Genomic DNA, 21,069 nt, shown 5'->3' with positions numbered 1-21,069 from the left:
ACCACATTCAATTTCAAATCAAAACATGACCAAAATTGATCAAGTTTGTGTTATACCTTTACAGAAAGTGAAGAATAAGGAATGTTAGGCTGTTCAAAAAAAGCAGTGTGTCTCAAGCTTTACTTTGAATCACTGCACTTATCTAGTTGCATTACCATTATTATGACCGCCGCGCAGCGAAGCGGCGGTCATATAGGTTTAGTCAGATTTTTTTTTCTTTTTTTTTTTTTCGCATGCCCAAATTTCTGTCAATGATTCCCGGGACATTGAAAGACCGGGGTACACGAAACTTGGTGGGCATGTAACCCCACATGGATAGCATGGAACCGTAATTTTTCGTTTTGATCTGTAGCCCCCCGCTGGACTGGACCCCCCGAAAGGAGGGTAGGGCAGACACAGTTCTCTGTGAATATCTTGAGAACTGTAGGGCCTAGGATGACCATTTTTTTCCGTATGTTTGCCTCCAGGGGTCATGTTAACCCATTTCATGTGCACACATGTGCACAAACAGATACACACACACACACACATACATTCACAGTAATCATACGTATGACACATACTCACACAGTAGACATATGTACGCTTGCATGCACAGGCACATACGCAGGCATACACACAAGCACGCACACACACACACACACACACACACGCATAACATAAACATGTACATGCACACATGCACACAATTCAAGAATTTCTCAGAATTATGAACAGGCAAGATGGAGGTGGGGTTGTATAAAATGAATTTTACATGTGAAATCTATGAACTAATCATGTTTTGGTACTTGTTGTCTAGCAGATACCAGTGAGAATTGAGTGTGGATAATGCAATTTAGTGAGATAGTTAGAATCATATAGGCCTTTCAGCGTGATTTATTTTTGTGGAAAAAATGTGCTGGACTGGGCGGCGGTCATATTTTGTACCGCTCTGCGGTACATCTAGTTTCTGAGAGTTGCTGCAGATCTGTGTTGCATGGAGTCGACCAACTACTGGCACCTGTGAACAGGTATTCCAGCCCAGGACAAATTGAACTACATTCCACAATTCCTCTGCATTTTTTGGGTTTTGCCTCAGAAACCGCATTTTTGATGTCACCCCACAAGTTTTCTATAGGATTGAGGTCTGGGGATCGGGCTGGCAACTCCATAACGTCAATCTTGTTAGTCTGGTTTATGGTCTGGAACCACTTTGCTCGCGGTGTGTTTTGGCTCATTGTCTTGTTACCCTTTTCAAAGGCAGTTCCTCTTCAGCATAAGACAACATGACCTCTTCAAATGTTATGATGTACCGTTATTGAAATTGATCCATGATCTCTGGTGTGCGATAAATACGTCCAACACCACAGTATGAGAAACATCCCCATAACATGAATTGATGATTGAAGATAATGCTTCAATCTAAGCGTCCTATTTCCCTGATATAGCCTAGGCCTATTCTAAACATTTGGAAATGTAGGCATAGCCAACATAGGCTACATACAGTCCAGTAGAGCAACAGCACTTTCATTCCAAGTGAGAATCCGTCTAGCTGACTGGAGTCTGTTGCCTACACGCCCCCATCATCCATACTACGCTCGAGGGAAAACCGTCTGCAGTTTGTCTCCACGGTTTCTATGTGGATGGAAACATGGATCTACCTGAGCCGTTAAGGCAACGACTGGGAGGACTCACAAGAACCGTGTTTATTGACCAGAATCGTACACAACCAACGCCAGAAGATCAATGTGTTTTTCTGAGTAAAGGTAACGTTAACTTAACTGCAATTCGAAATAAAGATAACCAGCAGAGGGACTCATAATGAGCTCAAGTTAACTTAGGCAGATGGGCTGCCTCGGCAGCAAAATAGCAATTGCTAGCTGGCAGATTTGTGTAAAACTTTAGTGACCTGTCACATTTGCTGATTTATTTGTCGTGGCTCTTGAACGGTTAACGAACGTTTAAGTTGGATAGCGTCAGCCGGCTAGTAGCTATGACTATGGACCAGGCAAGCTAAGCTAGCCTGCTATACTAGTTGGTTAGCATGATAAACATTGGTATCCCTAACAATAAGCACTCCCCATGTTCTGAACTTCTTAGACGATGAAGTTGTCTCCAGTCTCCCTCTTCAGATGTCCCTTTACTTTAACCTGTGGTTTTTCCCTATGTGGTGGGTATGTGAAGTCATCATGCTCCACCTAAAGGTACGGATAGGCTATTTGTCTGTTTGTTAGTCCTGTCCTGTTGATTCACAACCTTTTTGTTTCCAAGGCCACCAGCTGTGTCCACCGAAATATTCCATATGTGCACACTTAGAAGTCCAATGCAGTTAGTTAAACATTCAAAACCAACTTTCTTCGTTCCAATAATCTTCAAATATCACGACATAATTTCCACATCGACAGATCATAAAACGTCTATTGTATGATATATGTATTCGTTTATTTCAATTACGTATTATCCTGCTTGAAACTTTATAAAAAGGGTCTCATTTGTTACTTTGAAAGTGCATAGGTGCTACAATCTCAAATCAAGGCCTCCCTTGCAGCTACCCGAGATCCCCCTGTGAGTCAGACCCCCATGTTGAGAACATTAAGAACCCTGCTGCACAAAATGGATCTCCATGTTACTTGAATTCCATCTAACATGTTTCTCCCATGCAGTATCCAGCCCTTCCTGACTACTACAAGTTTATTCTGGTTACTGTCCTAATATTGATGACCCTTATTGAGGGAATTAGGCTTTACCTTGGCTATGTTGGAAACTTACAAGAGAAGGTACATTTATTTCTCTAGAGTAAATAATTGTTCGTCAAATGAAATAAAACTGAAATCGTTTAACATCTGGTGCTTCCTCTACAGGTACCAGAGCTGGCTGGCTTTTGGTTGTTGAGTCTACTTTTGCAGTTCCCTCTCATTTTGTTTCAACTTTTTAATGAGTCCATCCTTGTTCAGCCACTGGAAAGAGGGGTCCATATAGTGCTGTCCTTGTTCGTTCTTACAGAGGTAACGGGCGATTTGTAAGCTGGTCAGTTCACTCTTCAAAAAGTTGATAGTTTTTAGTTATAATTTTTTCAAGTTATAATTTCACTCACTTTTTTGATTGATGGTGTTAATGCAGAAAACTAATTATGTTTCTTATGTAAAAGATAATTGATTTATTTTTGCCTTTTATCTGTACAGGCTCTGTCAGGTTTTGTGGCCCTTCGAGAAATGGTACATCACACAGAAAGCCATTTCCATCTTCAGCAGTTCGCTGGTGTCCAGGAGCTGAGAACATGATTGAGAACTATCAGCAGTAGAGATTTAATAACAGAACGATCACTCTGCACTAATTAAGTGTCCTTGTCATTTTTACATAAATCATTCATGGAGAATGCATTAAACATTTAAATAGAGCTTTTACATTAGTTTGGTGAAGGTCATATTGCCAATGAATTTCAGTGGAATTGAACAGAATGGCTTCCAAGGAAATTCATATCCACATGTAAATATCTGAGTGGCCAGCAAGTATCAAAGGTTTTATTTCTTAATTTAATATTGTAAAATAAATAAATTTATTTGTTGAATACAACAGGGAAAAATAAATCATAATAATGTTAAATAAACAGACCAACAAACTCAAAAGCAATGGTTGTGTGTTTATTAACAAAAATTAAGTATAGTCTACTGCATACCTCAACAAACAAGTCCTGTGTATTATACAAATGTGCATTTACCCAAATTATAAAATAAAATCTACCTGGAGGCAATACCAACACATGCATCTGTGCCACCCTTACCTAAAGTACCAGTAAGACTGAGATACACACCGATGATAGACCATGCTGGCAAACTTGATCATCAACTCAGTACTTAACAACTTTGTCTATCTGTGTTGCAAAAAGTTCCTTAGGAAGTGGCTGTTCTCCGTTTTTGTCCGGTTTATAGGGTTTGTCACACTCTGCAGATGTGTCAGGGGAAGAGTCACCTGCGATAACAGAAATGTCTTATGGTCATCTGCCAGAGGTCTTAAGGTAAACCTGTGTAAAGAAATGACACTTATGATTTGCTTACTTTATTGCAAGAAAAAGAAGTTGGGTTTAAAATCATTGGACCAGCCTAACCAAACATTTTGATCAGTCTGGGATTCCAAATGTTCCTTCCTACTTAACACCTTGCAAGCTGATGATAACCCACATTGGCAGTAAGGAAACAATGTATTTAACTTTTAATGTATACATTTACACATTCTTGTTCTTTGATGTTTGCTGGCCTTTCTATTACTGTTATATTGATTTGTCTAGCTCTAACACTGCCACCACTGATTTGAATGTGTGAACTGTTCACTGCAATGGCATCCTCACTGGTCGCTGATTGGTCTATCCTGGTGACTGAGTGTATGCTACTACTGTGTCCAAGGCTGCTTAGGGTCTGTGCTGCTGAACTGAGGGAGCCACTGAAGCACATCTTCAACCTGTGTCTCCGTCTCGGAAGAGTCCCAACACTGGAAGACATCATGTCTCATCCCCGTCCCCTAGAAGCCACACCCAAGTGAGCTCAATGACTTCAGGCCGGTCGCTCTTAACATCAGACGTGATGAAGACCATGGAGCGACTGGTTTTGGGGATACTCAGACCTCAGGTACGCCATTCACTAGACCCGCTACAGTTTGCATACCAGGAGAAAGTGGGCGTGGACGATGCCATCACATATCTCCTACACAGGACACATTCTCCCCTGGACAAGGGGAAAAGTCCTGTGAGAATCATGTTCTTTGACTTCTCCAGTGCTTTTAACAGCATCCAACCCCTCAGACTGGATGACAAGCTCCTGTAGATGGGTGTGGATGCTCACCTGGTATCCTGGATTGCAGACTACCTGACAGAGCGGCCACAGTTCGTCAGACTGAAGAACTGCCTCTCCGACACAGTTCAGCAGCATCAGTTGTAGTGTATGTTGTGTGTGGTGTCTTAAAGGTTGTATCAGCGATAGCGGGGATACGTCACTTCTGTTGATGTTCAAACAAAACAGAGAGCTAGCTCGCTACTCCCTCCCCCTCCCTCCCATGCAATTAAAACTCCGCTAAACGTGCATCTCGTCGGTTATTGGTTGAAACACTTTATTTTGCCTTTGAGTGGTTGCCACCCTTGTTGGTAGCAATTGTTTTTGTGTACAGATCTTGGAGCCTAGGCTGCCTACAGAGACGCGTTTTTTGACGGCCTGCTTATGGGGCAGACTGCTAGCGGATCGTTAGGAAAGATTAGATGAATGTGATCATTTATGTTTGGGCCTTTTTTTGGGCTTGAAATCGCTGATACAACATTTAAAGGTTGTATCAGCGATTGCAGGCCCAAAAAAGGCCCAAACATAAATGATGGGACCTTGAATTTCCCCTTGGGGATCAATAAAGTACCTATCTATCTATCTATCTATCTATCTATCTACAGAAGGACAGAGCCAGTCTATTAAGTCTAACCCTTTATCATTTATCTCTGAAATGTTTGGCGGTTGTTATTGTACTTCCCATAACTACACTATATACACTGATTACTGTATACACAAGCCTCAATTCATGATGACTCAAGGTCATTCTGCATGGCTGACAGTGGAGTAACTGACTCTCCCTGCTTTAATCATGTATGGAAGAGTTGTTTTTAGCCAAATAGTGAGCTGGGTTTCTTTTGTGATATTTGTATCATCCCTGTAACTGGATAAGAACATGAGCACAATGGCCAGGTTTCAGTTTCAGTGTGTGTTCAAATCAGGGGTCTATTCACAGACAGATGAATAGGAAGCTCTTTGACAGTACCTTTTCTCAGATGGTGCTAGGACCATCCTTGGAATGTTCTGACCGATGCTTCCCCTCAGTTCTGTTAATTTTCCTGTGTCCAGCTTGATCATACCCAATCCTGCCTGGTCACCTGGCGGTTGACCATGGCTGAAAGAGACAGTGTTCGGAGAAAGATAAAAGTTACAAAAACATGGGGAGACAAATTAGTTTTACTTCCCCAATGGGGCATATATGGAAGAGCAAAGTTAAACACTAGCAGAGAAAACAAATGCTACATTCTAATGTTCTATGACTATTTTAATGTTGACAATTTGCGTGTGGTTACCATGGGGGAAAAAAGTTATTCCATAGCTGCCCCAATTTCACAAATTAACAGCTCTCAAAATTGGCTAAATGTTTCTCAAACTATGACTGTATCTAGGACTAAGCTTAAATTAGTGATAAAGCGCTCAAAACAAAATGCAGCTAAAAGGACACTCGGTGAGTGCAGACCTCCAAGGGGCAAATTCCCCATCTCGCAATGTTAATGTAAAATTGCACTGCACTTGCCAAGAGTGAAAAATTATTTGTGGAGCTTCCTCAAAATGTAATGGTATCTACCCAGCAAACAATTTTCATTTTGGGGGACGTTTCGCAGACGTTCGCTGAAGGATGCGGCAACGTTCGCTGCTAACTTTCCCTCAAGGTCATTCAGAAAAGTTTTCTTGACAGTGCCGGAACGTTCCTTGAAAAATCGATTCCGTGAATGTTCACGGGACGTTCCTTGAACCGTGTTTAAAACTCGAGCAGAGAAAAAATGAAGTCTACTGAGCATGATTTCATTTGAGAGATAGCCTATATCAGCCTACGATAGGAGAGAGACGAAGTGCATATATGAAATTTAATTGTCATTGATTTATTATTAATATTTTTCCTGCTATTTGTGAGTGACAGGTGCTTGAGGTGCTTACCTCATGCCAGTGATAGCGATAACTGCACCACCCCTCTAAGTTATAAAGGCAAAGAATCAGCTGGATATTTATACCAGGTTATACCTAGTACTTTCACGTTTACGATGTCTTTCTTCACAATAAACTAGCCTAACTAAACCATTTTCAATGGGCATATGCCGTCATGTTATTGTTCAAAACACCAGCAAGGGAAGGCTAAACTGTTTCAACCATAAAATCAAAACAATAGAGCATCACAGTCCCGCCCCTCCTCCGAGAGAGCTTAGTTTCCGGAAGTAAATTTCCCATTCATTTCTCCCATTGACGTTTTGGAAAAATCCGTATCTAAAGAGTTTTAGAGCATGTCTTAGGCTAATCAGCTACGGCGTAACTCATAAGCATACAACATATCATTTCGAGTGAAAAAACGAATAGAAAGTTCAAAAAAAGTCAAAGGTACAAGGCTGTGTACATATTTTCATTTCTGAGCGAAGGAACTACTCATCCCATAAACCACCGTGCCTCACTGAAAAATATATAAGCAGCACGAACCAGCTGGAAATCATTCATTTCCAACCAGCGACAGCAGCGAACCCTCTCCTCCAAACAATGATTTTTATATAGTTAATAGCAGTTATTTCAGGAGTAATCATGTAAATAATAGTGTTTTGGTATTGAATGTTATATTTACCATCGTGTATTTTATATCGTGTGTGTGAAAGCGGTTAACGTTAACGTTAGCAACATTGTGCAGTGCTTCGTATCTGACTGCCATCCTGATGCATGGACCGGTGCATGGTCTGCTCTTGGACCACCATATTCAGTTTATTAACTTGAATTATTACACAAAATGTTCATTAAATGTACGAAGAAGTATTTCTAGGTTAATGATTGATATAGCTCGTACAGTATGAAGGCTACAGTAGCCTAGCTAATGTTAACTAGCATTACCAACCTCCCTGCAAAACTCACCACACAACTTCGTAAGTTTGATAGGTCTTGTTCCTCATGCTGGCCCATACAAAACCCACAAGCTGACCCTCAACACACAAGTCAATAATGTGACCCGATTTAAAGTGGTTTTCACCCGCTGATCGCTTTCATCGCTGATTCAAGTTTCAAACTATCACTGAACGGCCTTTCCACCAATCAGAGGCATCACTGTGGGATTGTTCAGGATTGTGGGTAATGAAGTACTTACAAATATGTGTATAGAACTTTTGGTGTCTATATGAGCATACACAATCGCTTAGTACAGCCGTAGCTGGTTTTGAGTCTACCATGTGCAGTTAAGTTTTTATGGCTTATACCCGAATTGTCAATGGAGAAATTGCATTGAATTCTTACTTCCGGAAACTCCTGTGGGCGGGACTGTGATGCTCTATAAATGCGGCAACTGACTTTCAATGCATGCTGGGAACTAATAGGCCTAAAAGGCCTAAAGCTAAATTATTGTAACCTCAACATGAAAGACGCTTCCAAATCAGCACAGCTCCGGTGCTTTAGTGAATCCATTGTCAAACCAGACAGAGAGCTAAAAGTATAATGCTCGCCTATCTTTGGTTGAACCTTTGGGTCGAGCTAACATAATTATTGTTGTCAGGCAACCCCCACGACGAGTTTCTCTCTCTCTCTCACACAGGCACGTTAGGCAAAATCAGTTTCGTATGACACGATGATAGATCTACTCCAACGATTATACAAAAGTTCGACCTTAATTAATCCTTCAGGGAACGTTCCCAAAAGGTTCCCTGACAGTTGCACAAAACTATACCTTTAGAGAACGTTCTGGGAACGTCAGTTAAAGGATAAAAAATGTATCCTTAATATAACCATCAGGGAACATTCCCAAAAGGTTCCCTGACAGTTGCACAAAAACAGCTGTAAGAGGACGTTCCAGGAACGTTCTCTGAAGGCTACACAACACAATACCTTTAGAGGACGTTCCCAGAACATCTTCTAAAGGTGTATTTTTGTGTGATCTTCAGGGTACTTTTAGGAAACGTTTCCGGAACATCGGGTGTTTCCTGGGTTCCTTGGCTCATGTTTCTTCATAGCCTCAGAGAACCCGGACAAACCTGTAAGCAATGTCAATTGAGCAGTCGGAGGTGCGTTCTAATTACATACAGTACATACTTATAAACATAGGCGAACGTTTGCAAACAGTTTGCCTTGAGTTCTCGGCGAACACTTGTGAACACTTGCAAACAGTATGAGAAGGTAGTTTTCCATGAATATACAGTGGAGCTGGACAAAGTGTTACTGTTACAATGGAATGTAACAAATCGTTAAAAAAAACTGTTCAGAGAAAACATATTCAGCACAAACGTTCGTCACTGTTTGATGAATTTGAATGCACCTCTGGTGTCATCCAGGCTTGTTCACCAAATGAAATGAAAAATGGCCCAGTGTGTGCAATCTTGTTGACAAACAGGCAAATCAAACCGAAAACATGATCTCCTTGGCGGAGGTAGTGAGATGTACCTTTTACCATAAATGTCCATGCAGTGCAAATCAGGAAGGAAAGTGCTGCTGCATATTTTAGGTTTACTGCTGGCAGCTTCATGGGTCTTTGTCATATTTAAGTCTTTGTCACCATTCTTCACAGTCATAGACTGGGAGAGACCTGTAAGGAAACATTTAAGGAGATGTCTAGTATTTTGAACTTGGGCCCTGGTTGTTAATTACTTTTTGTGCCTAAATTTTTGCTAGAGACACTAACAGACAATACTGGTCTGGCATTAAGTTAGAACACTGAAACTGTCAACCTCGGGAAGGCTAAGAAAGCACATGGGGAAATGTCTAAGTATACCACCAGTTTTTGCCACTGACCAGGCACAAAAATTTTACAGATTTACACAAACTGAAAATTAGGGTTAAAATAGATTATGTTATTAGAGAGGATGTCACTAATTTCTATACACATATTTGTATATTTATACAGGTTTACACTTTAAGTACTTTATCATCAAGCTAGCGGTATCTTGTACTGTAAAGTACACATTAATGCTCACCCATAGTATAATTTTCTTGACCTGTCCCGTGTTTTCCCCTCTGACGGATGGAGTTGATGGCTGGTCCTGACTCAGGTAAGTAGTATCTGATGGAGACTTTGGCTACAGTCCTGTGTTTATTGCAGGGAGGTATCTGGCGCTGAGATCTGGCCAAGTAGAAACAAACCGACCTGCAGGTCCCCAGCCAGCTGCTGGGCATACTCTCTGGGACCACCCTGAGACAGTCACAGACAAACATTCAAATCCAGAAACTGGTAACAAGTATCTCAAACAGTGAAGTGCATTTGTGTCTACATATCTGTCCCATATGCTAACAATAAAACCACATCTACTTACCTATGTGCTGGGAGAGTATAATGTCGAGGCTTTCCTGAAGGGGGTAGAATACAGTAACTGTAACAATACAATTGTACTGTAAACTGTAACAATAATTAACATAAAACATGTATGCATCAACTGTGGCACAAATTTAACTGATACACAATGACAACCAAAAAAGCAAATTTGACTTGAGTCACTTGAGTGCCGGAAGAGAATAACAGTCATAACATCCATAAAATCTGACCTTGGTGGGCTTTAACTCGGGGGCAGAGCGTCATGGCAGACAGATGCATTGACTGTAACTGCCTGTCCTTAACTCCAGACTGCTTTACAGCACCAACGCTGACTGGGCGACGTGGGACAGAGGGCGCAGCCTCATCTACTCGTTTGGGGACCGATGACAAACCAAAAACATTCTTTTAACGTTAGTTATGTGGATTTGTCAAATACACCTATGGGCCCTTATTTGAATGATGGGCAACGTGCGAAGTCTTCAATCTAACTAAAGTTAATTTTATAAAAAGGCAAAATCAACTTGCAAATTTAACACCATGGGTAAGACTTTAACGTGTGAATGGTGATAAGTCTGTTGCAATGCTGCCACATGCAAAATTATATTTATAGTTCTTGCATGAGAACTTTGTTATCGCACTTTGCCCACCTTTTAAATTAGGGCCCATAAGTTCGATACAATATGTACCAATTTCTCAAAATTCTCAACATGTAAATACATCAGTACCCCCAGTTGCTCCACCTCTGCACAAGTCGTGTGTTGTCTCAGCCCCCTGCAACAGAGTTGATGTTTTCAAGTGCCACTCAAAATCACTTGAGAGGAAAGTCATACAATCACCAATCAAAAACATTTCTATTCTTCCTTGAAGGTCTCTGCACTATTCTTATACACCAACACTTGAGAGATCAGAAAAGGACTGTGAATGCCCCTGGCCACTACTGTGGTCAGCTACATTGACATGGTGAGGGATCCATGCACTTCCGCTCTGTTGTGCTGCACATCTCAAGCGAAGACCACGGTGAGCACAAATGGTGCAGTGTGGTGTAAATGCTTTTGCATACTGTTGATAACCACAAATAATTATGTTTTATATTTGAAGAAGTATAAGTTGTATCTGCATCATTCTGCACATGGTTTAACACATATCACTGAAGCAGTACCCAGATAGCAAGAGGCTGGCGGACCGCTGGCATTTTATCAGTTCTCTGGTGGTCCGCTGGCGGGTTGCAGACAAATTGCCAAATATTTTGCCACTAATAGTCTAAAATATTTTTAATTTGTTCAGTTATACTCCATATATCATTTTATTTACTTTTCCTAATATTTATGACAAGTTAAATTTAAGAGATGGTGGTCCAATGGCAGACCACAAGTGGCACGCCACCGGCGGCATATCACCAGCGGTCCACTATCTGCCAATCTGATTTTGCTATCTGGGTAGTTGGTCAGACAAACATAACAAACCACACTTCCCCTACCATCTGTCTGGTTTCTGTCTCTTTCACCATGGCCAAAGTATCCTGAGCCTTTTTCACAGGCACACTGCAGGGTGGAGATTCCTGTACAAAATGAGTATTGTTCATTTAGTCCTGATAAATGTAGAATAGTTGTACTGAGTATGTTGGTGTGAATAGTTTCTGATTACTGTGTTTTTTTGGACAGCCTTAGATATCGTCTTGCGTCCTAGACTGTGATGCAGCCGATCTCTTTCCTTACGACTTCGGAGGTGCCTTTTCTGTGGCTGGATTTTATTTGAACACAGAAAAAAACCTAGTAGTGTTAGTACTGAAATGCTGCTTGCAACCAGAAGAAATAATAGTTTAGAAAAAAGGCACTACATACCTGATCTGGGGTATTCATTAGGTGAACTGGGGGGCCATCTGACTCTGAACTGTTAGAGCCGCTGGTGCTGCAGAAAGACAATCCAATTTCAGTCTGATTCATGTGCCTGATCATTTATTGATCAACATAACTTCTAAGTGTGTAAGGGACAGTGTTGGGCAAGTTACTTCAAAATCATAATGTATTATGTATTACTTATTACTGTCTTTTAAAAGTAATTTGTTACATTATAATATTACTGTCTCTGAATTGTAAGGCATTACACTACTATTGCATTACTTTTAAGTTACTTTCACCAAAATATCTAGAAATATGGATTTGCCATTCTAAATGCAGTTTATTACGCTCAATGCAGCTTGCTCTTCCAATGGAGGGAGATGTGGTTTAGCATAATGAGTGAGCTAGGTTTAAGGCTAACAACAGTAGAATGCAATAGGCGCAGTGCTCATGATGCAATACAAGGAACATCATAGTCAGAATTTTGTTAAAAACCAACAAAAGGTCAAAGTCTGCTAAATTGTGATAGAAATACTGTAACTTTAAGGCCTAGGCCTACTCATTAAAATCAATAGAGAGCCTACTATATTGTAAATCAAAGCTTAAAGGAACCGTATGTAAGATTGTGGCCAAAACTGGTACTACAATCACTTTCAAATTACTGTAGAGCGGTGTATCCCCTTCCCCTCCCCTCTGACTGGCAGAGTTGGCAACCGGATGACGAAACACTACTGACTTTGTGATTAGTAGATAGGTGGAGGGTGGCGCATTAGGCCAAAACACAACATGACAACATCAACATCAGTTGAGGGCTGCAACTTCACTTTTTAAATGACAATATCCTGGCCAGACTACTGTTGTCAGTGATGTAAGTATTTGAAATGAACATGATATCTTAATGTCTAGTGACATATCAGGGCAATTTTATGATTCATTGAAATACATTTTTTACATACGGTTCCTTTAATAAAGACATGTCAAGATGGTGGCCTGCTGGCCATTTCGGTGCCCTAAGTGAGTAGCTTTGAGTGAGTGACATTTAAATGATAACTCAAACACTCAAACACCTGTGTGTTTTTAAACATTAATTTCTGAAGAAATTATGTTTTACCTATAAATGGTGCACTTTCACTTTAAGAGCATTGATCTTTACGTTGTCATAATGCCCTTTTGCCAGCTCTTGTTTAGGCTACAAGCCTTATTTGTTTGAGTTACATTGATAGCACAATATTAACAATAATATGCACAATGTTAAGTTGTTTGAAGCAACCTTCATTGCTTTGGAAATGGAAGTATGCAATGACATGTTGCTTCACATTTCGTTTTGCGAATACAAGTGAATGAGCCTGGTATCCACCTAGCTATCTGAATGGAATGCGTTTCAGTCGACTCAGCATATCATGTGCTTCATGTAGCCTAAATGCTTGGAAAACGAATTATTGAAGACCCACCAATTCTAGTAGGCTACAACGTGGTGATTGAGAGAACCCAAAAGGTATCAAACTTGCATGTAACATCGTGTTAGTGCATTTTGACATTGTAAACGTTATTGATGAAGAGTGAAACGCAGTTTGCAATAAAGCTACTATTCATTGGTTACATTTGGGTGCCCCCTCTGTCCTTTGGTGCCCAACGCAACGTGCGTGATGCGCGTGGTGGGAGCGGTGGCACTGCCAGGCTACACAATCTTTTTCTGCATTTCTATCCCGTTATTCTCTTCAATTCAAGTTCACAGCACAAAGCTGACATGCACAACAGCATAGTTTGTGTTTTATCAAGAATCAAAAAGATTAGCGTGGCACTACTTTAGATGTTTCATTAATTTACTTGTGCTATTTCGCGAGGCATAGAGAGATCTTTCGGTTTCGCACACAAAGTGCACTAACTATTATGTTCTTCATAGCCTTGTCTCTGACAAGCTGAAAATAATGAGCGTAGGCTTATGTCCATCCCGCAAATAGAGTCCGCCTGCGAGTTTGCTGCAGCAATCATATTCAACCAGTATCAGGAGATAACGTTCTACTATTTTGCGCTGATTTTTTCTCCTCTGTTGTTCTCGCGTGGTGTGGTGGCAAATATGTATCAAAACAAAACAATTTCGGGTTAAATGCATTGTAACGCGCGTTACTGAAGTTTGTACCGAGTAAAATATTACCCAATTTTTTTTTGTAATGCCTTACATTACCACGTTACCGCAAACAACAATATATTACAGTAATTACATTACTTTTGTAACGCGTTACACCCAACACTGGTAAGGGATTTTCTTTTGAGGTAAATCTAGATGTTGTCATTACCTAGATTCAATGTCAGAGACTGAGACACCACCAAGGGATAAGCTGGAGTCCAAATCCTGACCAAGCCTCCTTCTGATATCCAGCCTCAGCAAGGCACTCAGCTCAGCTAGACACTGGTTTGTCTGAGAAAAATAAAAAATATTTCTAAAGCTGTTCCTTCTATAATTACTGTCTTACTAATTCAAAGATGAACAAAACAAACTCAATAAATCACAAACCAGCCAAAAACAAACATATACCAGTATATAACTGGTTAAACAGGTTTCTACTGAAGGCACAATGTTAAAATGTGACACATCTATAGACAAGCTCATAATAACGCACATACGGTTTGATATAGTGCATAAACTTGGCTACCTTGGTTGTATCTGGGTCACAGTAGTCCAACAGTGTGTCGCAAAGGTAATACCCTATTGACTTCAGGTCTTGAGTGGTGAAATGTGTACCTGTCCTATTACCTGCAAACAGACCATAACTATCAGTAGGAAGACTTCTTCTTATGGTCCTCCTAACTGTGAAAAAAACATGATAATGATGACATGATAACTGGTGAACCCTTAACCACCCTACTACAGTGTAGCCTACATCCCACTACTGAAGCTAACGGAGGGCTTCAATGCTAAAAAGAACATTAGAAGATACAAAAGGAATGAGAATAGTATTTAATAGTAGAAGTTAGTGACACCCTACCAAGTGTGGAGCCACCAAAGGTTGACTCCATGGTATAGCTGTTTCTAATTCCAAGCTTCCACATGACAATGCGGCCAGTGCCTTCTTTGCTTTTCTGAACTTTAAACTTACAACTCCTGAAAGAGAACTAGGGGAACAAAAGAAGCACAATTTCACCAAGATCCAACATCAGCATGTAAATCAATAATATCTGTAGTACTTGAACTATGCAAAACAGTGGGCCTTAATTTAAATACTGGGTCTAAAGTCTAAAGTCTAACTAAAGCTTGATTGCTTAATGACTATGCAAAATCTATTTACAAATGTAATATCATGAGAAAGGTCCTAAGCAGAAACAGTAGTGGGTCAGCTAAAAGCTGTCTCACATGGTGCCATTACTTCATGCACAGGAACTTTGCCCATAAACTGACTTTGCACTTTTCCCAGAATTTATATATATATATTATATAAGGCCCTGTATCTTATGAACTCATAAACACAAAGTAAACAGCAGGAGCACACATTCTAGCATGTTTATGTTTCACCTTGTCATGAGCATTCTTGCTCATCATCAGAGGGAAGACCCTTTCCTGGAGGTTTACTGAGCTACTGCTCCTACTGTCACAGCCATACATGAAGACATTGTTTTTCCTGCTGTGTCCATGAAGGTCACAGTACAGTACAACTTCTCTTTCTGACAGCAGCCTGGGGATCAGAGGAACAACTCAAGTTAAAAGCCTAGTCAAATCCTCTATACACAAAACATAAACCCTTTGTCCAATGCCAATGCTATTACAAACAATAGGCAGCAGCTCCTAAACCACTCAATCATGCCACTATCTAAAACCCTACAACCAGCTGTCTTCAGTGTCAGGTAAAAGCACAATCTTCGACATCGTAAGCTGTTTGTTTTCTACCACAGCTGTCCATTCACCTTTTCACCATATTGCGAGTATGCCAAACACAGGGGAAGGACTCCTGCAGCAGTGTGCGATAGTTGCGGTTGAGGTCACGGCCAGCCAGTGAGCAGCGGTAGTTCCCCACCACCACTCCATCAGGGTTGAGCATGGGCACTACCTTTAACACACAGAGGCACACTGATCACCATGAACATGTGAATATTCATTTATTGCTCGGCAAAATGAACATTGCTTTTCTGACCTTGAAGACAAACATCTCTCGAAGCAAACAGGCATCAGGAGAGTCACCAAGAAGGAAGTCGAGGAAGCCCTGCATTATCCACGAGCTGTTGGTCTCTCCTGGGTGAACCCTCGCCGTCACCACAACAGCCTGCTTAACGTGTCTCTCACCCAAGCTGCCGCCTGGGGCCGTGATGGTCAGCACATAGACCGGGTTTCCTGCCAGGCTACGGCACAACACCCGCAGCTTGCAGCAGGCCGCTTTGCTTGGCTGCCGCATCACGCTACACAAATAGCGCTGGAGGTCTGAGTAGGTATAAGGGTAGCAGTGTGCCAAATAGCACGTGTCCCCCTCATGTGGGAACTCCAAGGTCCAGGTCAGGGAGTACAGAGGTCGGCCATCCTGCTCCCGATTGTTGCGGTAGTACTTGATGCTGGCCCCTGTTCGGGTCCATCCTTGGCCATGCTCCCTCGCAGACTGCTCTGAGTACAGGAGTGGACGCATGCCTGAGCAGTACAGGCTACTAGACTTGAGCAGGTTGATGATGGTGAAGCGGTAAGTAATGCCAGCTTTCATGTTCTGCACCCGAAAGTAGAACCACTGTGTGTGCTTAGTAGTGTAGAGATCGTGCCGAAGTGTGAGCTCGTAGTCATGGACACCTCTGGACAAAAAAGCAAAATAGATCTATGATTTTAAGTCCTGTTTGTCTTCCAAGTGTAAACTGGCTGACTGCAAAGTCTTGCACTTACACCTGCACTGCTTTCTGAAGGTTGCCACTCTCAAAGCGGGACTCAAAGGCCAGGGGAGGCTCCTGGCTGCTGGAACAGTGGACGTCCTTTATGGGGCCCTGGCTGCCTCCCACACGGGAGCATGTGAAGTGAGCCGTCTTTGTAGCTGTAGTGTCAGCATGCAGGGATTCACACAAACAAGACAAACTGATCATCCAGGAGGACATTTTGTTATAATGAGAGAGGCAGGGCGGCTCCATACTGCGAGCGATTAGTCACCTTTTATGTCCAAATTTGTCTAAGATACAAAATAAGAACTTTTTTTTTTCGAAAGGTTGCACCTTGTATGACTGCAAAGTCATGTCTTACATCACTGTAGAAATACTAGGGTTTCCATTTGTAGCCTATGGTTGATGTGTTTTCCCAAAAGCCACTTTTGCAGAAAAAAAAACCCCTATGTTGTCAGCTAGATGGTGCAGCATTGGATGTGTCTGAGGTAAATACAGATGTCATTTGTAAATGTTGTGGATCATGATAAATGTGAATATAAAACATCATACCTGGATTGATTAAATAAACTACATTTCCTTTTTCCTCTCCTACGGTCATTGGTGTCCTTTCGTGACCAGTGCACTGGTAGAAAGGCTCTGCCTTTGGTGGGTCCCATTCTACAGAGTATAACATGGTTATAAATGTCATGTGAAACCCACGTTAGAACACTCCAAATATGCCTACTCCATCGCTCATAATTGACTATATTCAGGGTTCCCTAATAGGCTAAGCAATATCAAGTAGAAACTGTATCACACTGTCGAAATCCATAAAAGAGTACAATGTCATTCATTCATTCATTCTCATTAGACCTATATGCTAAATTGCATGGCTTGTCCTTCACATTCTGTGAATTTACAGCATTTCATGACTTTTTCAGTCCTGAAAAAGGGATCTTAAAATGCCATGACTTTTCCAGGATATCCATGACAAGATTTTAAATCTACATTTATTAATTTGGCATTCTATTGAGTTACCCCATAATATGCAGACTTTTGGTTTGGTTTACTCTTACAAAAACACAGACTATGTTCTTCCTGTTTTAAGGATAACAAAGCTCTATTCAGAGGCAGCTATTTATTGGACATAACTGTAGTCTCTGACACAGCCTGCCAACAGCCCTCAGATATTGAGTTCCAATAGAAGCCGTGAATTGCATTGTCTATGAAATGTGCTGTTCAACTGACAGCTTGACTTGCTGACAGACTTACTGATTAATGTCAATCCTTTTTTTTTTGTTACGGACTTCCCTTAAGTATCAATTCATATCAGTAGCCTACCTGTGTGGTAGATGTGTCCAACAGTGACTTCACACTCAACAGGCCAGCGCACACCCTGAAATGGACTGGAGCAGGATGGAATGGCGAAGAGATCACGAGGCTCCCGGAGACGAGGAATGGGGCGACCCCCATCAAAATCAATCAGCAGCTGCCTAGTCCTGAGAGCCTTGGGCAGACGCAAGGGGACTAGCAAAGATGCAACACAGAACATGCGTTAAATAGTCGGTCAAAGTAAGGTAACACGTAACATACTAATTAGCTTAAAATGCTGACGTAAAATGATCATCTTGTAAAGGTAATCAGCAACCTCTAAAAGACTAAATCATTTTGATATCCACAACCAGACACATTTGACAAAGAACTGGCAACAGGGTCCCCAGCCCGCCAGTGAAAGACTAGCAAATCGACACTAATATAAACTACTAATTTCTAGACTGAGCAGTAATTTCACAGTCACAGTCAGTCTGTAGATCAATAAAAGGCCGATGTAACATTAAGCCAACATAATTCAACATCAAAACACACAAATGGAATGGATACATCCTCATCCCATGGCTTCAAAAAAGGCCACTAACAGGTCGATCAATTAAAGCCCTCACATGTTTTTTCTGTATCTAGTTCATCCCCTGAATTGGAGTCCGGGCTGTCAGGTGAATGGGTGTCAGACTGACAGTCTTGACTAACTGACCATCTGTCATAGGATGGAGCACTGGTCTGAGGAGGACAGGTAACCCTACCTGAAGAGAATGAAGAAATTAAAATGCTGAGAAAACATGATACACAAACAGGCTGCAACAGACCCCCCACTAAAACCAAATGAGGTGCAACATGCAATACAGAGAATTCACATCCGACTAGGTCTAGCCATGTAACCTTAAAGTTACTACAATAACTCTGGAATCCTTTCAGAGAGATCTAATAATGCCTCATGCCTACCGGTAAACAGACCGTAGTGCTGAAGGTGTCGTAAAATGAATTTGTCGTATGCATCATCAGAGGTCTAGATCAGACAAGAACTGCATTGTTATAATTGTCAAGCATTTTGTATTGTGAAAGCATTTTTTAATGTTAGACTATACTATAATGGGTCCACATAGTTTCGAAATTATCTTGTTTAAACGTAAATTAGACCCACCTGCATTGAAGAATCCGGTTCCAACGCGGGATTCATCCTCGTTTGCAACGGTAACGTTATGCCTGACGGACGATCTGTTGCAGATTAGCAGCTAACAACTTTTGCATGACCCAAATGTCCTAAAGCCAACTCAACTCTTTAACGTTAACTTTGGGTACCATTAAAAAAAAGGTTGATAACTTTAGCTTGCTATGGCGATGCAGCATTGTCTGAGTTCCAAAACTCTAAGCTTCCGCATTTAAGGTGCCTTCAATAGTCCAAATATGAAGTTTACTGGATACTAGCAACTCCGTTGTTTTAATTTTAAAGTTGCTACCAGATTGAACGTCTACCCTTGTCTTCTCAGTTCACCTCAACAGAATCAAAATCTTGCCTGAACACAGTACGTTGCTAAGCAACCATGGTAAAGTCACGTGGTCTATGCAATTACAAGCGCCCCCTCTCTAGATTTTTAAGAACTACTGAAAGCATGACGGGAATAAGTCCCAGTGTTAATAATCCCTCAAACCTTGGAAGGTATTGGAAAAAGCTGTACTTACTCAATTGTCCTTCACAGCACAGAAACTAAGGGTTTATCATCATGCATGACTTCTTGCAATGTTAATGCATGTAGCTAATAATGACCTATACCTGTAATCAGTGTTGGGTGTAACGCGTTACAAAAGTAATGTAATTACTGTAATATATTGTTGTTTGCGGTAACGTGGTAATGTAAGGCATTACAAAAAAAAATTGGGTAATATTTTACTCGGTACAAACTTCAGTAACGCGCGTTACAATGCATTTAACCCGAAATTGTTTTGTTTTGATACATATTTGCCACCACACCACGCGAGAACAACAGAGGAGAAAAAATCAGCGCAAAATAGTAGAACGTTATCTCCTGATACTGGTTGAATATGATTGCTGCAGCAAACTCGCAGGCGGACTCTATTTGCGGGATGGACATAAGCCTACGCTAAATGCAGAAAAAGATTGTGTAGCCTGGCAGTGCCACCGCTCCCACCACGCGCATCACGCACGTTGCGTTGGGCACCAAAGGACAGAGGGGGCACCCAAATGTAACCAATGAATAGTAGCTTTATTGCAAACTGCGTTTCACTATTCATCAATAACGTTTACAATGTCAAAATGCACTAACACGATGTTACATGCAAGTTTGATACCTTTTGGGTTCTCTCAATCACCACGTTGTAGCCTACTAGAATTGGTGGGTCTTCAATAATTCGTTTTCCAAGCATTTAGGCTACATGAAGCACATGATATGCTGAGTCGACTGAAACGCATTCCATTCAGATAGCTAGGTGGATACCAGGCTCATTCACTTGTATTCGCAAAACGAAATGTGAAGCAACATGTCATTGCATACTTCCATTTCCAAAGCAATGAAGGTTGCTTCAAACAACTTAACATTGTGCATATTATTGTTAATATTGTGCTATCAATGTAACTCAAACAAATAAGGCTTGTAGCCTAAACAAGAGCTGGCAAAAGGGCATTATGACAACGTAAAGATCGATCAATGCTCTTAAAGTGAAAGTACACCATTTATAGGTAAAACATAATTTCTTCAGAAATTAATGTTTAAAAACACACAGGTGTTTGAGTGTTTGAGTTATCATTTAAATGTCACTCACTCAAAGCCACTCACTTAGGGCACCGAAATGGCCAGCAGGCCACCATCTTGACATGTCTTTATTAAAGGAACCGTATGTAAAAAATGTATTTCAATGAATCATAAAATTGCCCTGATATGTCACTAGACATTAAGATATCATGTTCATTTCAAATACTTACATCACTGACAACAGTAGTCTGGCCAGGATATTGTCATTTAAAAAGTGAAGTTGCAGCCCTCAACTGATGTTGATGTTGTCATGTTGTGTTTTGGCCTAATGCGCC

At 41.1% G+C, this 21,069-nt stretch overlaps 3 protein-coding genes across 5 annotated transcripts; 1 reads left to right on the top strand and 2 right to left on the bottom strand.

The window, feature by feature from the left end:
• Nucleotides 1–1,574: 1,574 nt before the first annotated feature.
• tmem17 (transmembrane protein 17) lies at nt 1,575–3,634 on the top strand. Of its 2 annotated transcripts, none has more exons than XM_076303451.1 (5): nt 1,575–1,745; nt 2,080–2,183; nt 2,643–2,756; nt 2,841–2,984; nt 3,162–3,634. In XM_076303451.1, the coding sequence occupies exons 1-5, from the start codon at nt 1,631–1,633 to the stop codon at nt 3,258–3,260; spliced, it is 576 nt and encodes a 191-aa protein (XP_076159566.1). In that variant the 5' UTR covers nt 1,575–1,630; the 3' UTR covers nt 3,261–3,634. The 2 variants fall into 2 exon arrangements, with proteins under 2 accessions (XP_076159566.1, XP_076159576.1); XM_076303461.1 differs by having other exon boundaries at nt 2,841–3,006.
• LOC143142503 (uncharacterized) lies at nt 3,634–11,135 on the bottom strand. Of its 2 annotated transcripts, none has more exons than XM_076303430.1 (7): nt 10,755–11,135; nt 10,260–10,394; nt 10,031–10,064; nt 9,695–9,909; nt 9,165–9,306; nt 5,770–5,898; nt 3,634–4,000 (listed from the first exon to the last, which is right to left on the bottom strand). In XM_076303430.1, the coding sequence occupies exons 1-7, from the start codon at nt 10,876–10,878 to the stop codon at nt 3,847–3,849; spliced, it is 933 nt and encodes a 310-aa protein (XP_076159545.1). In that variant the 5' UTR covers nt 10,879–11,135; the 3' UTR covers nt 3,634–3,846. The 2 variants fall into 2 exon arrangements, with proteins under 2 accessions (XP_076159545.1, XP_076159554.1); XM_076303439.1 differs by having other exon boundaries at nt 3,872–3,948.
• Nucleotides 11,136–11,473: 338 nt separating this feature from the next.
• On the bottom strand, nt 11,474–18,900 carry agbl2 (AGBL carboxypeptidase 2). The gene is made up of 14 exons (XM_076272501.1): nt 18,888–18,900; nt 18,632–18,769; nt 18,033–18,218; nt 17,262–17,369; nt 16,723–16,867; nt 15,995–16,634; nt 15,768–15,910; nt 15,379–15,538; nt 14,855–14,981; nt 14,522–14,622; nt 14,165–14,286; nt 11,871–11,937; nt 11,674–11,769; nt 11,474–11,587 (listed from the first exon to the last, which is right to left on the bottom strand). Exons 1-14 carry the CDS (start codon nt 18,898–18,900, stop codon nt 11,474–11,476), a joined length of 2,160 nt encoding a protein of 719 aa, XP_076128616.1.
• Nucleotides 18,901–21,069: the final 2,169 nt, after the last annotated feature.

Source organism: Alosa pseudoharengus, unplaced genomic scaffold (genome assembly GCF_046254945.1).
Source record: "Alosa pseudoharengus isolate Yale_2024_CS ecotype anadromous, Long Island Sound unplaced genomic scaffold, YU_APseudo_1.1 YU_APseudo_1.1_scf_10, whole genome shotgun sequence".
Taxonomy (NCBI): domain Eukaryota; kingdom Metazoa; phylum Chordata; class Actinopteri; order Clupeiformes; family Clupeidae; genus Alosa; species Alosa pseudoharengus.
This window is presented reverse-complemented; position numbering and strand designations above follow the sequence as displayed.